General features: G+C 47.4%; 1 protein-coding gene across 13 annotated transcripts in view; it reads right to left on the reverse strand.

Annotated features, from left to right (window-relative positions):
• Znf827 (zinc finger protein 827) overlaps nucleotides 1-15387 on the reverse strand; it is a 179695-nt gene that overhangs the window by 73409 nt on the left and 90899 nt on the right. For all 13 annotated transcript variants that reach the window (XM_052728181.1, XM_052728180.1, XM_052728184.1 and 10 more), the window contains 2 exons: nucleotides 13508-13747; nucleotides 11149-11206 (listed from right to left, as the gene is read on the reverse strand). In XM_052728181.1, the coding sequence (XP_052584141.1) occupies nucleotides 11149-11206; nucleotides 13508-13747 (298 nt within the window). The remainder of the gene's footprint in view (nucleotides 1-11148; nucleotides 11207-13507; nucleotides 13748-15387) is intronic.

The following is a 15387-nucleotide window of genomic DNA, read 5'->3' on the forward strand; positions in this document are numbered from 1 at the left end:
GGGTGTGTGTCGTACGAGTTCAAGGACGTTCTGGCCACAGAGGATGTGGCTGTGACAAAAGGCAAGCGGCTACAGGAAGGACCTTATGGAAGCTCCTGTTTGGATGAGGAGGCTGGAGGAAATGTGAGCAGACCAGCAAAGTCCAGACAAAGTTATGGCTTGCTAGAGTGGCAGACCACAGGCTTTGCTAAAGAACAGGACGGATTCCTTCTGAAAGCTTCTCAAATACATCCTAGTTGGAGGAGGAGCTTATTCGAAGATGAGGACCAGGGAGAGGGCTGGATTCATTACATCTCTCCTCAAGGAATCTAAGGACAAGAGAAACACTCTGTGATGCTAGAAGAGCTGCACGAGAATCTGCTCAAAGTCAAGAACAAAACCACTGGCACACCTGTGTGCTTTTCCATTACAAAAAAAAAAAGAGTCAAATAACACCGCAGGCTGAGCTTCCTGGAATGCCTGAGACGGGTGTGCTGTGGAGCATCTTCATAGAAACAGAGAGGTACCTCGGGGACAGAGCCCAGATCTAAACAGGAAATCCATTTGGGTCCTACATATCCTACATGGAAAGGCAATCCCACACAATAATTTTAGCGCACCTGTGTTTTGATGGTGACTTATCACATGGAGACAGATGTGGAAATTTCCATAGGTGATGCTATGTTGGTGCACAAAACTTTGAGTTTTGAAACATTTCAGATTTCTGAGTTAGGACTAAATAGTTTGTATTTCATCTTCAACTGAACACCCCACCACTGATTAAAATTTCTCAGGGCAGGGTCTCACAGATCCCAGGCTGCCGGGAACTTACTGTGTGATCACAGGTGCCCATGACCTGCTCATCCTCCTGCCTCCAGGTCAGGAGTGCAGGCCTGCAGCCCAGCTCCATCATGCCCAGCTGGGGGATCGTGGGGCTAGACCGGGGTTTCATGCAGGCTAGGTAAGCCCTCTACGGACTGACTGCAATCATCACCAGTCCTCACCTTCATTTTCAGGATTACTCCAGTTTTCTTCTTTCTTAGGGAGTGCTTATTTTGTTGGCTATTTAATTATCCTTAAACATCACATTCTTTGATTAATTTATTTGTAACCATTTGGAATAAGAGATGATTAGCATATATAAATATATGTGTGCACATATACATGTCATGTGTGTGTTTGTCTTGTAACATATTTATAAGTGATGGAATGTGAAAAAAGTAACAGTAAACCCGAGAAAGAACACTGGCATAACGGAGGAGGAGCGCTGTCCTTCTCAGGACCTGGGAAAGGAGGGCCCTCCTCCTGAGATCTCACCTGTACGTCACTAGCCCCTGATGGCAGCCAAGGGCAATTAGGCAGGAAAACATCCAAGACAGTACCCTGAGTTCCCACCCTGACTCTCAGGGACTGAAAATTCTTTATTCAAACCTAAAAGACACATAATAAACAGAGACCCTGTGACCTCAGAGCAGGGTCTGGGAGTCTGATGAGCCACCATGGTGGATACATTTTCAAAAAGAGAGACTGAAGAGGTCAAAATGTGAGTTAATCTCCGTACACTGGCAAAGGCCATCTGGACATGAGCCTTAAAACCAGGCTGGTGCTGCAGCTGGGGGGCTCCAAAGCAGGGCTGCAGGCTGACAGGAGCCAGGCCCACGGACACTCGAGCTTCTGCTCATGCTCCTGGAGGTGGTGAGGAGGCTACCTGATGGGCCATCTGACAACAGATGCTTCTCCACAATGAAGAACTAACAGCGCTCCTTTTATAAGGTGTGGAATGGCATGGTGGGAGGATCTTTTTTTTTTTTTTTAAAGAGACATATGCTCACAGAATCAGGGAGTGGGGCTGTGGGGAACACAGACACCTGACGCCAGGCCTGAGGACCTGAGTTCAGTCCTCGGGACCCACATGGTATAAGATGAGAACTGACTCCTGAAAGTTGTCCTTTGGCTTCCACATGCATGCCCTGTGGTGTGAACATTCCCACACACAGTCAGTCAGTCTCTCTCTCTCTCTCTCGTAATAAAACTTAAAAAAAAGGGGGTGGGGGACCAAAAATGATGCATCTGGGATGGAATTTAAAGTTTAGGGGACTTGCTGAGGGTACAGTTCTGTTATGGTACACCTCTGTGGCACGCCTCTGTGGTAGAACATTTCTCTAATGTGCATGACACCTGTGTCGTAACACACACAAGCAGCAGAATGCCAAAAAAGGATGGAGCCCGAGTCTTCAGCTGAGGTAGGGACTTGGTGACCACTACTTTATTCTTTATGCTTTGTTTTGAAATTCATCATCATCATAGTCAACAGCAACAACCAAACAATACGACCCAGGTTAACCACGGAACAGAATAATACACTTAAATGACAACAAAAGAAGGGCATGAAGAAATGAATACACTGCCTATCACAGACAGAACCTCTAAGACCAGGAGTCAACAGATTAAAATGTCTTAACTCTAATATAGCAAATATAATCACTGGTTTAAAAAATTCTTTAGGAGCCAGAGAGCTGGCTCCAGGGTTAAAAGGGTATACCACTCTTCCAGGGGCCTGAGTTCGGTTCCCAGCACCAACGTCAGGCAACTCACAACTGTCTATAACTCTAGCTCCAGATGATCCAATGCCCTCACAGGTAGCTACACACACACACACACACACACACACACACACACACACACACACACACACAAATAAATAAATAAATAAATAAATAAATAAACCATTTTAAAATTCAAATTGAAAGTATAGGGCTTGTCAGGTCTCAAATAATTTTGGCCTGCTTGTCTGCCTCCCTCTCCTTGGCAGTTCCTGGTAGACTGGTAGATGAAATCTTTGCAAGGCAGTTTAACAATTTATAGCAGAGGCCTGGAGAATGTGAGTGCTTTCTTCTTGTCTTTGTGCATGTGTACAGGCATGTGAAGGCCAGGAGCTGACTCTCAGACTCTTCCTCCACTGACCTCCACCTTATTTATTATTTTGGGGCAGGCTATCCCACTGAACCCACACTTGAGTCTCAGTGGGCAGTGAGCCCCAGGGATGCACGGTCTCCCCTACAGGAGGGTTGCAGATGTGCATGGCTGTTGGGAGGACGCTGGGGAGCCACACTTAGGTCCTCATGCAGGCATGACAGGCAAGTTTCCTGCTGGTTGCCTCCCCAGCCCAGTGCCTGAGTCCATTTATATAAGCACGGGTTCCAACATTAGTTACAGGTGGGGAAGAGTGGTCTTCTGGATCCAGTAACAGGGCTGGTTAAGTAAATTATGACGTATAGAAATGCTGAATGATACCAGACAAATCTTAAAGAAAAATACTGAGTTACACTGATTAACTCAAAAACGTTGTATAACATAGCCCTAGGTGAACTGAGATTATGAACTGTATGTACGGTAGGATCTGGGTTTTGGTAATTTGAGAACATAAAAATAAATTTCACAAATACACCCACTGCCAACTTGGCAATGCGCTCTCTTGGTAGGAGGACTATCACTGATGGTGATTATTTAAGTGTGTATTCTATGTACTCCGAAAGTCAGTTATCCTGAAAACCTCCCACAAAGACCATGCCATTGGACTTCGATCCTTTACTTTTTATGAGTGTGGAATTACAGTTGTGAAAAAACAAAAACACAGTCAGAAACAGAAACCACCTGGCAACACTGTAACCTTCTGCCAGGGTTTCCCAAGTCTAGAGACTGCAAGGAAGGAGGCTGCTGGACAAAACCAAACAAAACCATGGTGGGAGAAAAACTGCTGGGACAGACAGACTGACACACGCACGCACGCGCATGCGTGCTCGGATGGCTCCTGTTTTCTCTGAAATGTACAGTGGCATCTATTTCTGGTCTTCCTAAGGGTGGGCCAATACACAGAACCTAATACCAAGGTTCAGGGCCCAGGTTCTGGTGGCTGGGCCTCAGTGTTCATCCACCAGGGGCCAAGGAACTTCCCAGGACAGGGAGCACAATGCAGGCCTTGTCAGGGCCACTGAAGCGAAGAGGCCAGATCAGGGCAACCCAAGTCACCCGCAGACCAACGAAGGGAGCCCAGCACACCCAGATGCGTGAAATGTCAGCTCCTAGACAACCAGGTCTCCAGGGAGAATGTGACTTCACACAGAAACTAAGACAAGGGGCTTCCTGTGGAAAGCCACGAGGGGGGCTCTGTCTTCCCTGCAATGGTGCAAGGTCATGTCCAAGCCACGGACCACATCCACGCAACACAGATGCCCCTGTGGCCTGCGGTCACTCGAGAGCTGTGCCACTGTGAAAGGTCAACTTCTGCCTTTTTGCTGGACATCTAGTAACAGCTTTGGAGAAGTTCAGAGAAAACTCCAGCTAAGAGCAGGGCTGGGGTCGACACCCAATCTACACCTGCCTTTGGTTCTGTTGCCACCGGCTGCTGCGCCTGTCACAGACCCTGGCTATCCCCTCACCGAGTGAGTCTTCAACAGTTACCTTCATCCCAGACACTCCAGAGTTAGACAAAAGACCAGAGCCAGACAGTTGGAAGAACTCGGCAGAGCATGGAGAATGAAGAAAAGACATCAGCAGCCTCTTCAGACCTGACAGGAACTCTAAACCTGCCTCTCGAGAGCCGCGGCCTGGGCAGCTCCAGGAGGGCCTTATCTCTACCTTGCCACTGAGGATAGAGCCAGGTCACTGGCATGCGCAGACCCAACTGGCAATAATGTACAAAGTATTTTAAGAGGTTCACGTGTCTGTAATAAACTATTTTCAAGAATCACTTTCAATTTCTTTGAAAAATGAAAATTTAAAAATAAGCTGATGATGTATTTCCAGTGAAAAGACTCTCAAGCCAGTGTGTGTGCCAAGGCGGCTGTGCACGGCACAAAAGCATCAGGTTTAGAGGGGACAGCATCAGAAACACCAGAAATCTAAACATTTCTTGGGACAATGTTCTAAACGGTGGCAGCATACAGAAAAAGAGTATCTTAAAAATTCATGGAGATAACCATGTGACCCCTAGACAACCTTGATTTCACTAAAAAATAAAAATAAATTATAGTCTCTTAATTGAATGGGGCTCCATGAAATTAATAGTGATGCAATATTCAATGCACTGATGTTTTCTCTATGAACTCAATTTTAAAGTCACCAAGTACGGACAGTAAACACAATAGAGAGAAACCCACAGCCACCAACTCCATTTGCTGTTTCCTGTTTCTTTTCTTAATTGCTTCTGTCTTACTCAGGGTTCCCCAAGTAATTTTTCACTTTTAAAGTAATAACACCATTATTCTCTTAGGTTTGCCAGAGAAATGAGAAGGGAAAATTGCATGAACAGAGGCAGCACATGACGCTTTTTACCAATCTGTGCAATTTCTATTACTGAATCATAAATATTTAAGGGCATGCATCCAAGCTACCACGCAGGAAAATTCTATATTGGACACTATCAAGTGAATATGTCTTTGTAGTAAACAATGTTTTCTGCCATTATCTAAATCATAGAAAAATAGCCTGCATTTCAGATTTGGAAAATTGGGTAAATTAAATGTTGGTCTGCACTGTACAATACAAGTCTTTCTTTCTCTGATTTTTCCACTTCTTGTACAGTGATGGATAAAAGGATGATTCATGCAAACCTGTGGCTCTTTTGGGATACAGTGAGCCGGGTGTGTGCAGTCCTGTCTTTTAGGCCTGCAATCTGACCTCCCCTTTATGGACACTGGATTATTAACGGGAATAGGGAATAAATGATAAGAGAGGGTTCTTGGCAGCCACGAGTCAAAGTCCAAGGTGTTACCCAACATCGAACACGTCCACTTCACCTGCCAGGAGCCATCTGATGCTTACTCTAGGAGTCCATTCCCCCACTTCCATCTTATTCAGCACCTGACTGAGTGATGGGCCATAGAGGAAGATTCAGGCCTCCTTTTTATTGCTAAACTTAGGAGTCTGGTTATAGTATCATGCCTCATGTGTTTTCTATCAAATGACCATGATGGCTGCGTATCTGCTCCCTGTAGAAACTAGGCCTGTGCTGGAAAAGGAAATTAAGAAAAACATTAGGGTTTTATTGGACTCATCCACAGTCGGTCCTTCTGCTCTCTCAGAGTCTAGCAAGGACTCTCTTCCTCAGCTGTGATGGCATTAGGCACACCCAGGACACGCTCTCAAAGGATACCTCCAGGCCTCTTTACACTTGAGTTTTCTAGACTCTTACGGTTGAACGTGTGAAAGAATGGCGGATTGAGAATTTACAGGCTGTATCCAGCGCAGGTGCCCTTATAAGGACCCAGACAAGGGCAGAGGGACAGGGTAAAGGCAGAATCACGTGATGCAATCACTCCAGCTGCTAAGTAATTGATTTTTCTGCCTGGCTATCTGGTACACTTTGGTGGGTTATTTTTCGCCTTTACTTTTGGGAAGATGGCTCTACTTTATACTGCTGATTCTAAGGTCTTAGGATTTTAAAATAAAAAAGGGCATTCCCAAGCCACTCCTCGCTGGGGATGTGGCTCATGGCAGAGTGCTGGTTCAGCTTGTCTGAGGCTGCGGGCTCCAACAGCAGCACCACAGCAAAGAAAACAAAAGCAATCAAATCAGTCCTTAAAATCAAGTCTGTGGGCGGCTGGGAGAATGCTCAGTGGGTAAGGTGCTTGCTGCACGAGGCATGTGTGTCCCCAGGACCCACGTAAAACCTGGAGCAGTAAGCCAAGCAGTTAGTAAAGGCACAGTGGCACACGCTTTAATCCCAGCACTCCAGAGGCAGAGGCAGGCCGATCTCTGTGAGTTCAAGGCCTGGTCTCCATGGTGACTTCCAGGACAGCTGGAGCTATACAACCTCATCTTTATAGAACAAACAAACAAAAGCCAGGAACAGTATCTGGTGCTGGTGCCAGGCACGGGACAGGTGACTCTGAGGGACTTGCTGGGTAATTAACTGGATAGATTAATTGATGAGCTCCAGACTAGTCAGAAACACTGTCTCAAAAGCTTAAGGTGGAGAGCAATAGAAAAAAATGATGCTGTATATGCACAGGTGATCAAGCCCACACACATGTATGCACACATGTACACACACGTGCACAATACACATGCATTCTGAAGCCTAGAATTTGCTTCAAAGTAATCTACAGAAAGAGGTGCCAAGGAAAGAAACAGATGAAATAACACAGGTTAGGAACTGATAACAGTCTAAATAGTGACTGGCATCTCTCTCCGCCCCTGCGTGTCTTTGAAATTCTCCATTACAGAGGTATAAAAACAGACCAATGAGCCCAGAAACATGCTAGTGGTTAGTCTCAGGATTTAGCTTCCTCTAAGCCTCCTTTTAAAAACTGCTGAGAAGTACTGTCTCTTGTCATTTCTGCTCTCCACATCTGATGCTTTATAGCCTCTGGTATAAGAGCAAGGGGCAGAGTTGTGGCTGGAAGGATGGAAAACCTGAAGGGCATCTGGTGTCAGGCACGGGAGCTGGCCCTGGCCTCCCAGCAGAGCCGGTGGGAATGGGGAGCCATGGTGTGTTTCACTGGGGACTGCTCTGCTTTTCCACAGGCCCTGTGGATGTGATGAACATAGAAATCAACAGTGATAGACAAATGTAAGGAAGCCACGGCCTTATGTAGGATAGGGAGGCGGCCGGCAACTTCCTTCAGATTGTCTTTTTGCCTTTCATGGCCTGTAACTACCCAAACTTCTGGAGCAGGAGACACCCCAAGTGGAGGAACTTGGACATCCATCAATATCAAAGAGGCAGGGAAAAGCTGTGTCTCTGTTCTGTATGGGCAGGCCAGCCTCCAGGGCTTCCTTCATAATTAAACTACATAGTAAGTTCTAGAGGCCAGTGGTGAGCCACTGTTCTGAACAGTTAGCTTCTTCTGGGAAATAAACACTAGAAATGGGATACTGGGCCAAGTGGGGTGCTGTACCCCTGTAATCCCAGCACTTGGGAGACTAAGGCAGGATGGCTGAAAGTTCTGGGTCAAACCAAGCTACATGGTGAGAGCCTGACTTTACAAAGTAACTAAACAAATATCCCACTGCAAACTTAAAAACGCAGACATGAAAATGAAGAGTTGATGTAAGTCTATTTGAAGGATGTTACAAATCATACCCTAAAATACGGCCCCCATCCTGACCTTGTGTATACAAAATAAGGTCCTTTGAAAGCAGTCAGGAACTAGGCAGGGAGATTCAGTGAGCTACCATCTTCCACTGTCCTTGGTGGGAGACGATCCGCTGCTGCAGCAGCTTGACTCCACTTCAAGCCACGAGGTAAGGGGTAAAAAAGAATTCAATTTGTGGATTTGGCCAAGGTGTCAACAAGAATAAATAAAAACACACCCAGGATTTTGTGGAATTATAAACCATGGGGTCTAATCTTGCCTTCCAAACTGTGTCTGGTCAGAGTTCCCAGGAAGCAACTTTTCCTTTGCTTGAGGCAGATCTGAGTTGAATTTTTCTTCCTTATAATAATCTCTCAGAAAGAGAAGAAATTATGACTGATTCATTTTTGCTGAATGCTTAAAAATAAAAAATCTCCTTTAACTATAATTATGCTTCAGTTCCAGCCAAAACAATTTAGACTAGAGGCATATTTCAGCCTTCTTCCCTCTTCCAGAACACGTGAAAAGCGTAAAATAACACGGTCTCACACACCTTTCTGTAATGAAGTATTTAGCATATACTCCCTGGGAATGCTGCTAGGGGCCTGCCTGGCTCCTCCCTTCTGCACAATTAGTGACAACCACTCCCAGTGGGAGCTCCACTAGGAAACAGCTTTTGGGGCACAAGGAGCTGGCGCCCACACTGGAGGCACCCTGGACTCTGTGGTGCACTTCCTACTCCAGGGCTCCCGAGGGGACTGAGCTGAAGGAGGCTACAACCAAAGCTCCAACCTCCACAGACTCCCCTCCTCCAGCCCCTCCCATCCCAAAGCAGTTCCTCACTAAAGCACCTCAAGAGAGCTCCTACTCACACTCCACTCTAGGGGCCCGAGCTATGACGGTCAAGAATCCCAGAAGCAAAGTGCAATGAACATCTGTCACTAGGTCGTTGTGCTTCGGTGACTATGGATCAAGGCAATTCCATCAGAAGTTAGGACTCTGGGACACAGCAGACAAGATTACAGACATCGGATGCCATGGAGGCAGCAAGCTAGCATTTACATAAACTCAAATGTCCTGCTGGGGCACCCAAGGTCACAGATAAAATAGGCTTCCCACCCAGACTCATTTCCCAAGACAATCTAGGGGCCATTTTCAGAAGACAGCTGTCCATCCCTGTCCACTCAGAGACCAGGGCTGTCAAGTCTTCTGGTCTAGGACAGAGGTGTTCTTTTCCTAGTACTACGTAGCCCATGAGGCAAGCTGACTTCGTGTTCATTTCTCTTTGATATCCAATATTCTGAATTCTACTGAGCTGAGCAGAAAAGAAAATCTCAGGTTAAAATCCAAGAGGATTCTGTCCACACCTTATGGTGCAATGAGGTCAATTTACAGCATGCCTAAAAGAAATTCATGCATTTATCATTTGTTTCAAGAACTGAAAGCACAGGGCTTGGGAGATAGCTGAGCTGGTAAAATACTTCCATTGAGGACCTGAGTTCAATCCTCCAGAACCCAAGTTAAAAAAAAAACAAAAACAAAAACCAGGTGGGTCCCTGGGGCCCACAGGACAGCCAGTCTAGCCTCCTTGCTGAGATCTGAGCCAGTGAGAGACCCTGTCTCAACAACAACGTGAATGAGCACTTGAAGAGCTACTGCAAGGCTGCTCTGTGGCCTCCACTCACATGCACGCATGTAAACCCACATCAACACACAGATACACACACACACACACACACACACACACACACAGAGATACACACACCCAAGGAATTCCAAATATAAATCCAGTCAGCTGACGAGTCAGAACACAACTCGGCTTGCCCAGGAAAGCAAACTCCTGACGGGACCAATTTCCTGGTTCTCCATCCCATAAACTCACCTCACCCTGGCTTCCCATACGGCTCCTGTCTTGGGTAAGTCAGAGGCAAGTTAAGGGTGGAGGTGGTCCTGCACAGGGAAGCCCCTCTCTGTAGATCCGCTTGTTGCCCCTTACCCACCTCACTTTTTACTGAGGGGTCCTCCAAGGCTCTCTCTGTGTGAGCACCCATACTGACGTTCCTCCATTCCTCCTGATGGCAGGATGGTGGGCAGCCCATACTGCTGACCACTCACCAACCTTTGCCAAATGGGGAATGTTCTCGACTACAGTGTCATTCAGATCCATTTTCATTTTAAAGACTTGGTCTCATTATGTTGTCTAAGCTGCCTAAACTCTTAGGCTGAAGCAATCCTCCTGCCTTCGCTCCCAGACCACACGGTACAACATGGTGTCCAGCTTCTCAACTTAACGAAAATATTTATTTGACTATTTGTTTATGGGGTGGGCATGTCACAGCACGCATGTGGAGGTCAGGGGTCAGAAGAGTCAATCTCTCCTACCATGTAGGTTCCAGGGACGGACTCCGGGCCGGGCTCGGCGGCCATCCTCTAGCCGCTGAGCCAGCCCACTCACCCTCTTGCAGCTTTTGAAAAGCACTGTCTTCCGTCTGCTTTAAAATCCTCTCCCTTGCGTCCAGTTAACAACAGAGGGGCAGCAGTGAGCTCAGAGCTGCAGTCCCAGCGTGGAGCAGAGCCACCGTCGGGAACCTCGGACCCCGAGTCCCAGACCCAGCCTCCCACCAGGCCTCCCATTTAAACTCAGACATTTAAGTTTAGACATTTCTGACTGCTGGAGACGAAGCTCAGCAGCACAACACATCACTCACCACGGAAGGCCTTGGATTTAGGTCCAAGCACCAAAGAGTAAGAAAATAAACTCTTGGCTGGGCGGTGGTGGTGCACGCCTTTAATCCCAGCACTCAGGAGGCAGAGCCAGGTGGATCTCTGTGAGGTTGAGGCCAGCCTGGTCTACAGAGCGAAATCCAGGACAGCCACCAAAATTACACAGAGAAACTCGGTCTCATAAAACAAAACAAAACAAAACAAAACAAAAAGTCTTGCAAAGGTGGTAAGAACATCTACTTCATAAAATTACTGCAAGGAATGAAAAGCAATGCCATATGGAAAACTCCCCAGCAAGCTGGCCCTTTCCTTGTAGATGTCTAATAAATGCTAGGGTACAGGGTGACAGTGCACAGCAGTCACCTACCTGGTGGTCGTCCGGATGGTGTTTTCCTTCGTGTGATTGTGTTCTTTGCTCACTTTTTCTGTGAGGAGACAGAATGAAACACATGCCTTGGGTTAAGCTCAGTCCACTTCCATCCTTTCGGCAGAAACACCCAGTTTCTCTCTATCTTATTAGGAAAGTCAAAAGCATCTAGACGCACCCACAGAACTATTAAACACTGATCAAACAGAACGAGTGAGTTCAGTTTGGGTGCTACCTGTTTGTAACTAGGCCTCAGTGAGTACGAGTGCATACCACACACCCAAACACACACTCACGTTAGGTGCACAGAAATAGTTGGTTCTACCTCTTTCCCTAGTTGGCAATTCCTGTTTGACTTTAATCAAGCCCTCCAACTGTGGCTGTGGTAACTGTCCTATCCGTAGCTCTGATGACAGTCTGTGTTGTGAGGCTCCTTCAGAAAATGGCCAGGCGCCGGGCGGTGGTGGCGCACGCCTTTAATCCCAGCACTCGGGAGGCAGAGCCAGGCGGATCTCTGTGAGTTCGAGGCCAGCCTGGTCTCCAAAGCGAGTTCCAGGAAAGGCGCAAAGCTACACAGAGAAACCCTGTCTCGAAAAACCAAAAAAAAAAAAAAAAAAGAAAAAAAAAGAAAAAAAAAGAAAATGGCCAGGGAGCTCTTGGTGCTGCCATGGACTGCCTATTCTAATAAATGTCACCAGGAACAGAACGATGTCACTAGACAAGAGGTAAGCCCTCTCCTCGTGCATCCTGGGGTCTGTATCCACCAGCTGTCAGAAATTATTTAATTAGCTTTCAAGAACACCAAGTTGAACCACAGCCTCACTGACCCAGGACAAACGTGAGGACTCTACCCTGACCAACAGTCTCGACAGCTTGAAGCATTTGCAGGAAACCTGGCCAACCTACAGTGGTTTCAGATTTTACCACCAGGTAGATTTTAAAAAAAAAATCTCGTCTTGGGGACTTTTTGCAAAACGTAAGCAAGGTTTATACATCCTTCCTACCTGCCTTTGACTGATGTGAAGCTAAGCCATGTGTGTTTACATGGACACCTCCTTTCTTTTTCAACAGTGACACCAAGGGAGAATCTGGATCACCTGCCAGCATCCATGGTTGCTAGCCAGCGTGCAACCTGGGCAGGATGACTTGTCTGGGGTCATCTAGGCTGTGACTGTGCCTGGGTGAGACCTCTCAAAGCCTCAGCTGATGCAGACTCTTCAATCGCTGTCTATGTAACCTTGCTTTGAAATGTGCCTCGGCCTTTGGAAAAGGGACGCCAGAAGTCAAGACTCTCTAAAGCTTACTGAGTTAGTGATCTCCACCACTGTGGAGAATCTCAGTGTCATCTGAGAGCCGCACAGCTGTGGAGGCATCACCAGGCCAAGGAGAAACTGACCTATGAGGGTGGCACAGACTTGAGCTTTTTTCCTGTCTGTTTCTAAGGGTAGGACAAGTGTCTTCTGTGACAGGAACGTGAGGGGGTCTGCTCTGTCAAACTTCACTGAGAAACGACAGGTGGAAAACTTCACGAAGACCCAGATGAGGGATTGTGTGGTGTCTGCCAGAATACCATCTTGTAAGTACACAAAGCCAGTCTTCACGTTCAGGGAGTAGCAGCATACTAAATGTGCTGGGGACAAATGACAGAAGCTGGAAGAGCAGACAGAAGGCACAACTCGGTACCCAGACCCTTCGCAGGGCTGAATACCTGCACATCTGGATTCCAAGCATTTGAAGGAAGAAAGGTTAGTTTACAAAAACACCCTCTTAGACCACAGCTGGAGACGGCCTTCCGTCTTTTTAAATTTTTTTTTGGCAAGATATAATAATAATATTTCACTCATTCAGGCAACACGATTTTCCCCAGCAATGCAGGCTCTCTTGGAGGACATGGAAGTTTATCTTTCGCACACTGGAAAGAAAAGACTGTTAATAAGATCAACGCTAAGCTTTCCCAGAGGTACCTGCCTGAGCCTGGTCAAAGGGGTCATCAGAACTGCACAGAGCTCTAATTCCCAGCTATGTTAAAGCCAGTGTGGGGCAGGTGAGAGGGCTCAGCAGGTAATGGGGCTTGAAACCAAGCATGATGATCTGAGTTCTGTCTCTGGAATCCATGTGGTGGGAGGAGAGAACCAACTCCCCAAAGCTGTCATCTGACCTCCACCTAAACAAAATCCCAACAACAATTTTTTTAAGTGAGGTAAGAATCCGATTTGGCAACACCTCATTAACCATTAATGCAGTATACACAACACAGATCTTTCCAAAACACCCCGCCTCGTGGGTCACTGCTCCCTTCCCAAGAAGGGCTTTACAAGCAGCGCTTCTCAGTCAGCAGCATTTCCCGCAGTTCCCCTACCTGAGAGCTGAAAAAGCAGCTCAGAAGCCATCTTCACCGAGATGTCCTGGCTGAAGAGATTTCTCTCCGGGGGAACTCGACCTTCTGGCAGCTTCTGTAAGGGTTCAGTCTTCTCTCGCCCCATTAAAGTGCTGTAGCCAACGTTCCGGCCGGGTGACACGGAGCCCGGGGAGTCCTGGATGTCCACCTCCATGGGCTCCTCTTTCACCTTCACCGCATGCGCGTCCTTGGAACTCTCCGCTGCAAGGAGGTGGGTGAGAGACCAGAGCCTTTCTTCACTCTGAAGCAAACCCAGTCTGTGCTGGGTCGGGGACCCAGGGCCCAGTGCATGCAGGGGGCACACATGCTCCGCCCTGAGGTGCATCCCCAGCCAACCCAGTTGCTAATCTCAAAGAAAACCATGAGGCCTGTGTTAGAGCAGAGTCTAGAAGGGGAGTGCCACGGGACACCAGCACACAGTGTGAAGCCACTGGATCCACCCACTTGGCTTCTAGAAAAGGCAGCAAACATAGCCTGAGAAATTAAGTGGCCTGTCAAAGGTCACAGAGTTCACAGCCTGGCTGCCTAGACCCTCAGCTTCTTGGTGAGGGGATCTCTGACCGACCCTGTGTGTGTGCCTTCCTCTGTCCCGAGCTGATTCCAGAGGATGCAGCCAGCGACTGTCCTGGGTTTATAGCTCTGTCACCTTCAGCGAATCAGAGAAGAGCAAGCTTATTAATATTACAACTTCTTCCCTGTCTTTAAAGTCCACATCAGTTGTTTTCTCTCTAAGAAGGCATCTGAGTTAACGAAAGTCAAATGGGGTCGATTCTATGGAGGCATTTCTACATTGGTGGGTGCTACTGACGCTTGAGACCATTTCTCAAGTTAACTGAAGCCCAGATGAACACCTAGGAAAATAGTAATCTCCCCGACCAGGATAGCCCGGCTCACAGCTGCTCTTTCTCAAGGTTTCTAGAAGGCCCAACACTAATGTGAAGCATGCATTTGCTTTGCGAGCCTGAGTGTCTATGGTCAAGCACTCCTTTGAGCTAAGCACAGGACATGTCTGGACCAAGGTAGGATAGTTCATCCAGGCATGAATTTGGGCCATTTAAAAACAAAGTCACATTTTCAATCCAGTAAACATTTATTAGTAACTACTGAGTACACAGCACCCTGGAAGACAAAGATTACTGGGACACTTAGCTAAAAGACAGACAGACAATGGGGCAGAGTTGAGCAATAACCCTCCACAAGGTATGTCTGCATCCTAATATGAGAACCTGTGGACATGGTCCTGCTTGAGGAAAAGCATTTCACAGATGTGACTAAGGCTCTCAAGATGAAGTTTTTGTGGATGACCTGGGAGGACCCTAGAGGCAGTGACCAGGGAGGGTCCTTCTTAGAGACAGGAGAGGACAAAGACAGTCAAGAAAGACTCAGAATGGCACTGCCAGAGGCCAGACGAGGCAAGGCAAGGTCCTCTCACTACAGCTTTGGTGGGCATGAAACACACGAGCCAGTTCCAACAATGACGACAACAACAAGCTACCGAGCGTCTCGGTGTCACAAAGCTGCAGAGCAGAGGTGGAAAATCCCCGGAGCAGACGACTGACAGTCTTCAGCAAGCACCAACTCCAGAGTCAGCCCAGCACTGTGGCAGGAGCCAGCGCTGTAAACTGGCTGGCCAAGAGAGAGTGCTCTCTGCTGTGGGATGTTCTATATGGCAAATGTGTTGCTAATTAGTCAATAAATAAAACACTGATTGGCCATTGGCTAGGCAGGAAGTGTAGGCGGGACAAGGAGGAGAATAAAGCTGGGAAGTGGAAGGCTGAGTGAGGGAGACACTGCCAGCCGCCACGATGAGAAACAGCATGTGAAGATGCCGGTAAGCCACG

Source organism: Peromyscus californicus, unplaced genomic scaffold, assembly GCF_007827085.1.
Source record: "Peromyscus californicus insignis strain IS unplaced genomic scaffold, ASM782708v3 Scaffold_8__1_contigs__length_139910024, whole genome shotgun sequence".
NCBI lineage: Eukaryota > Metazoa > Chordata > Mammalia > Rodentia > Cricetidae > Peromyscus > Peromyscus californicus.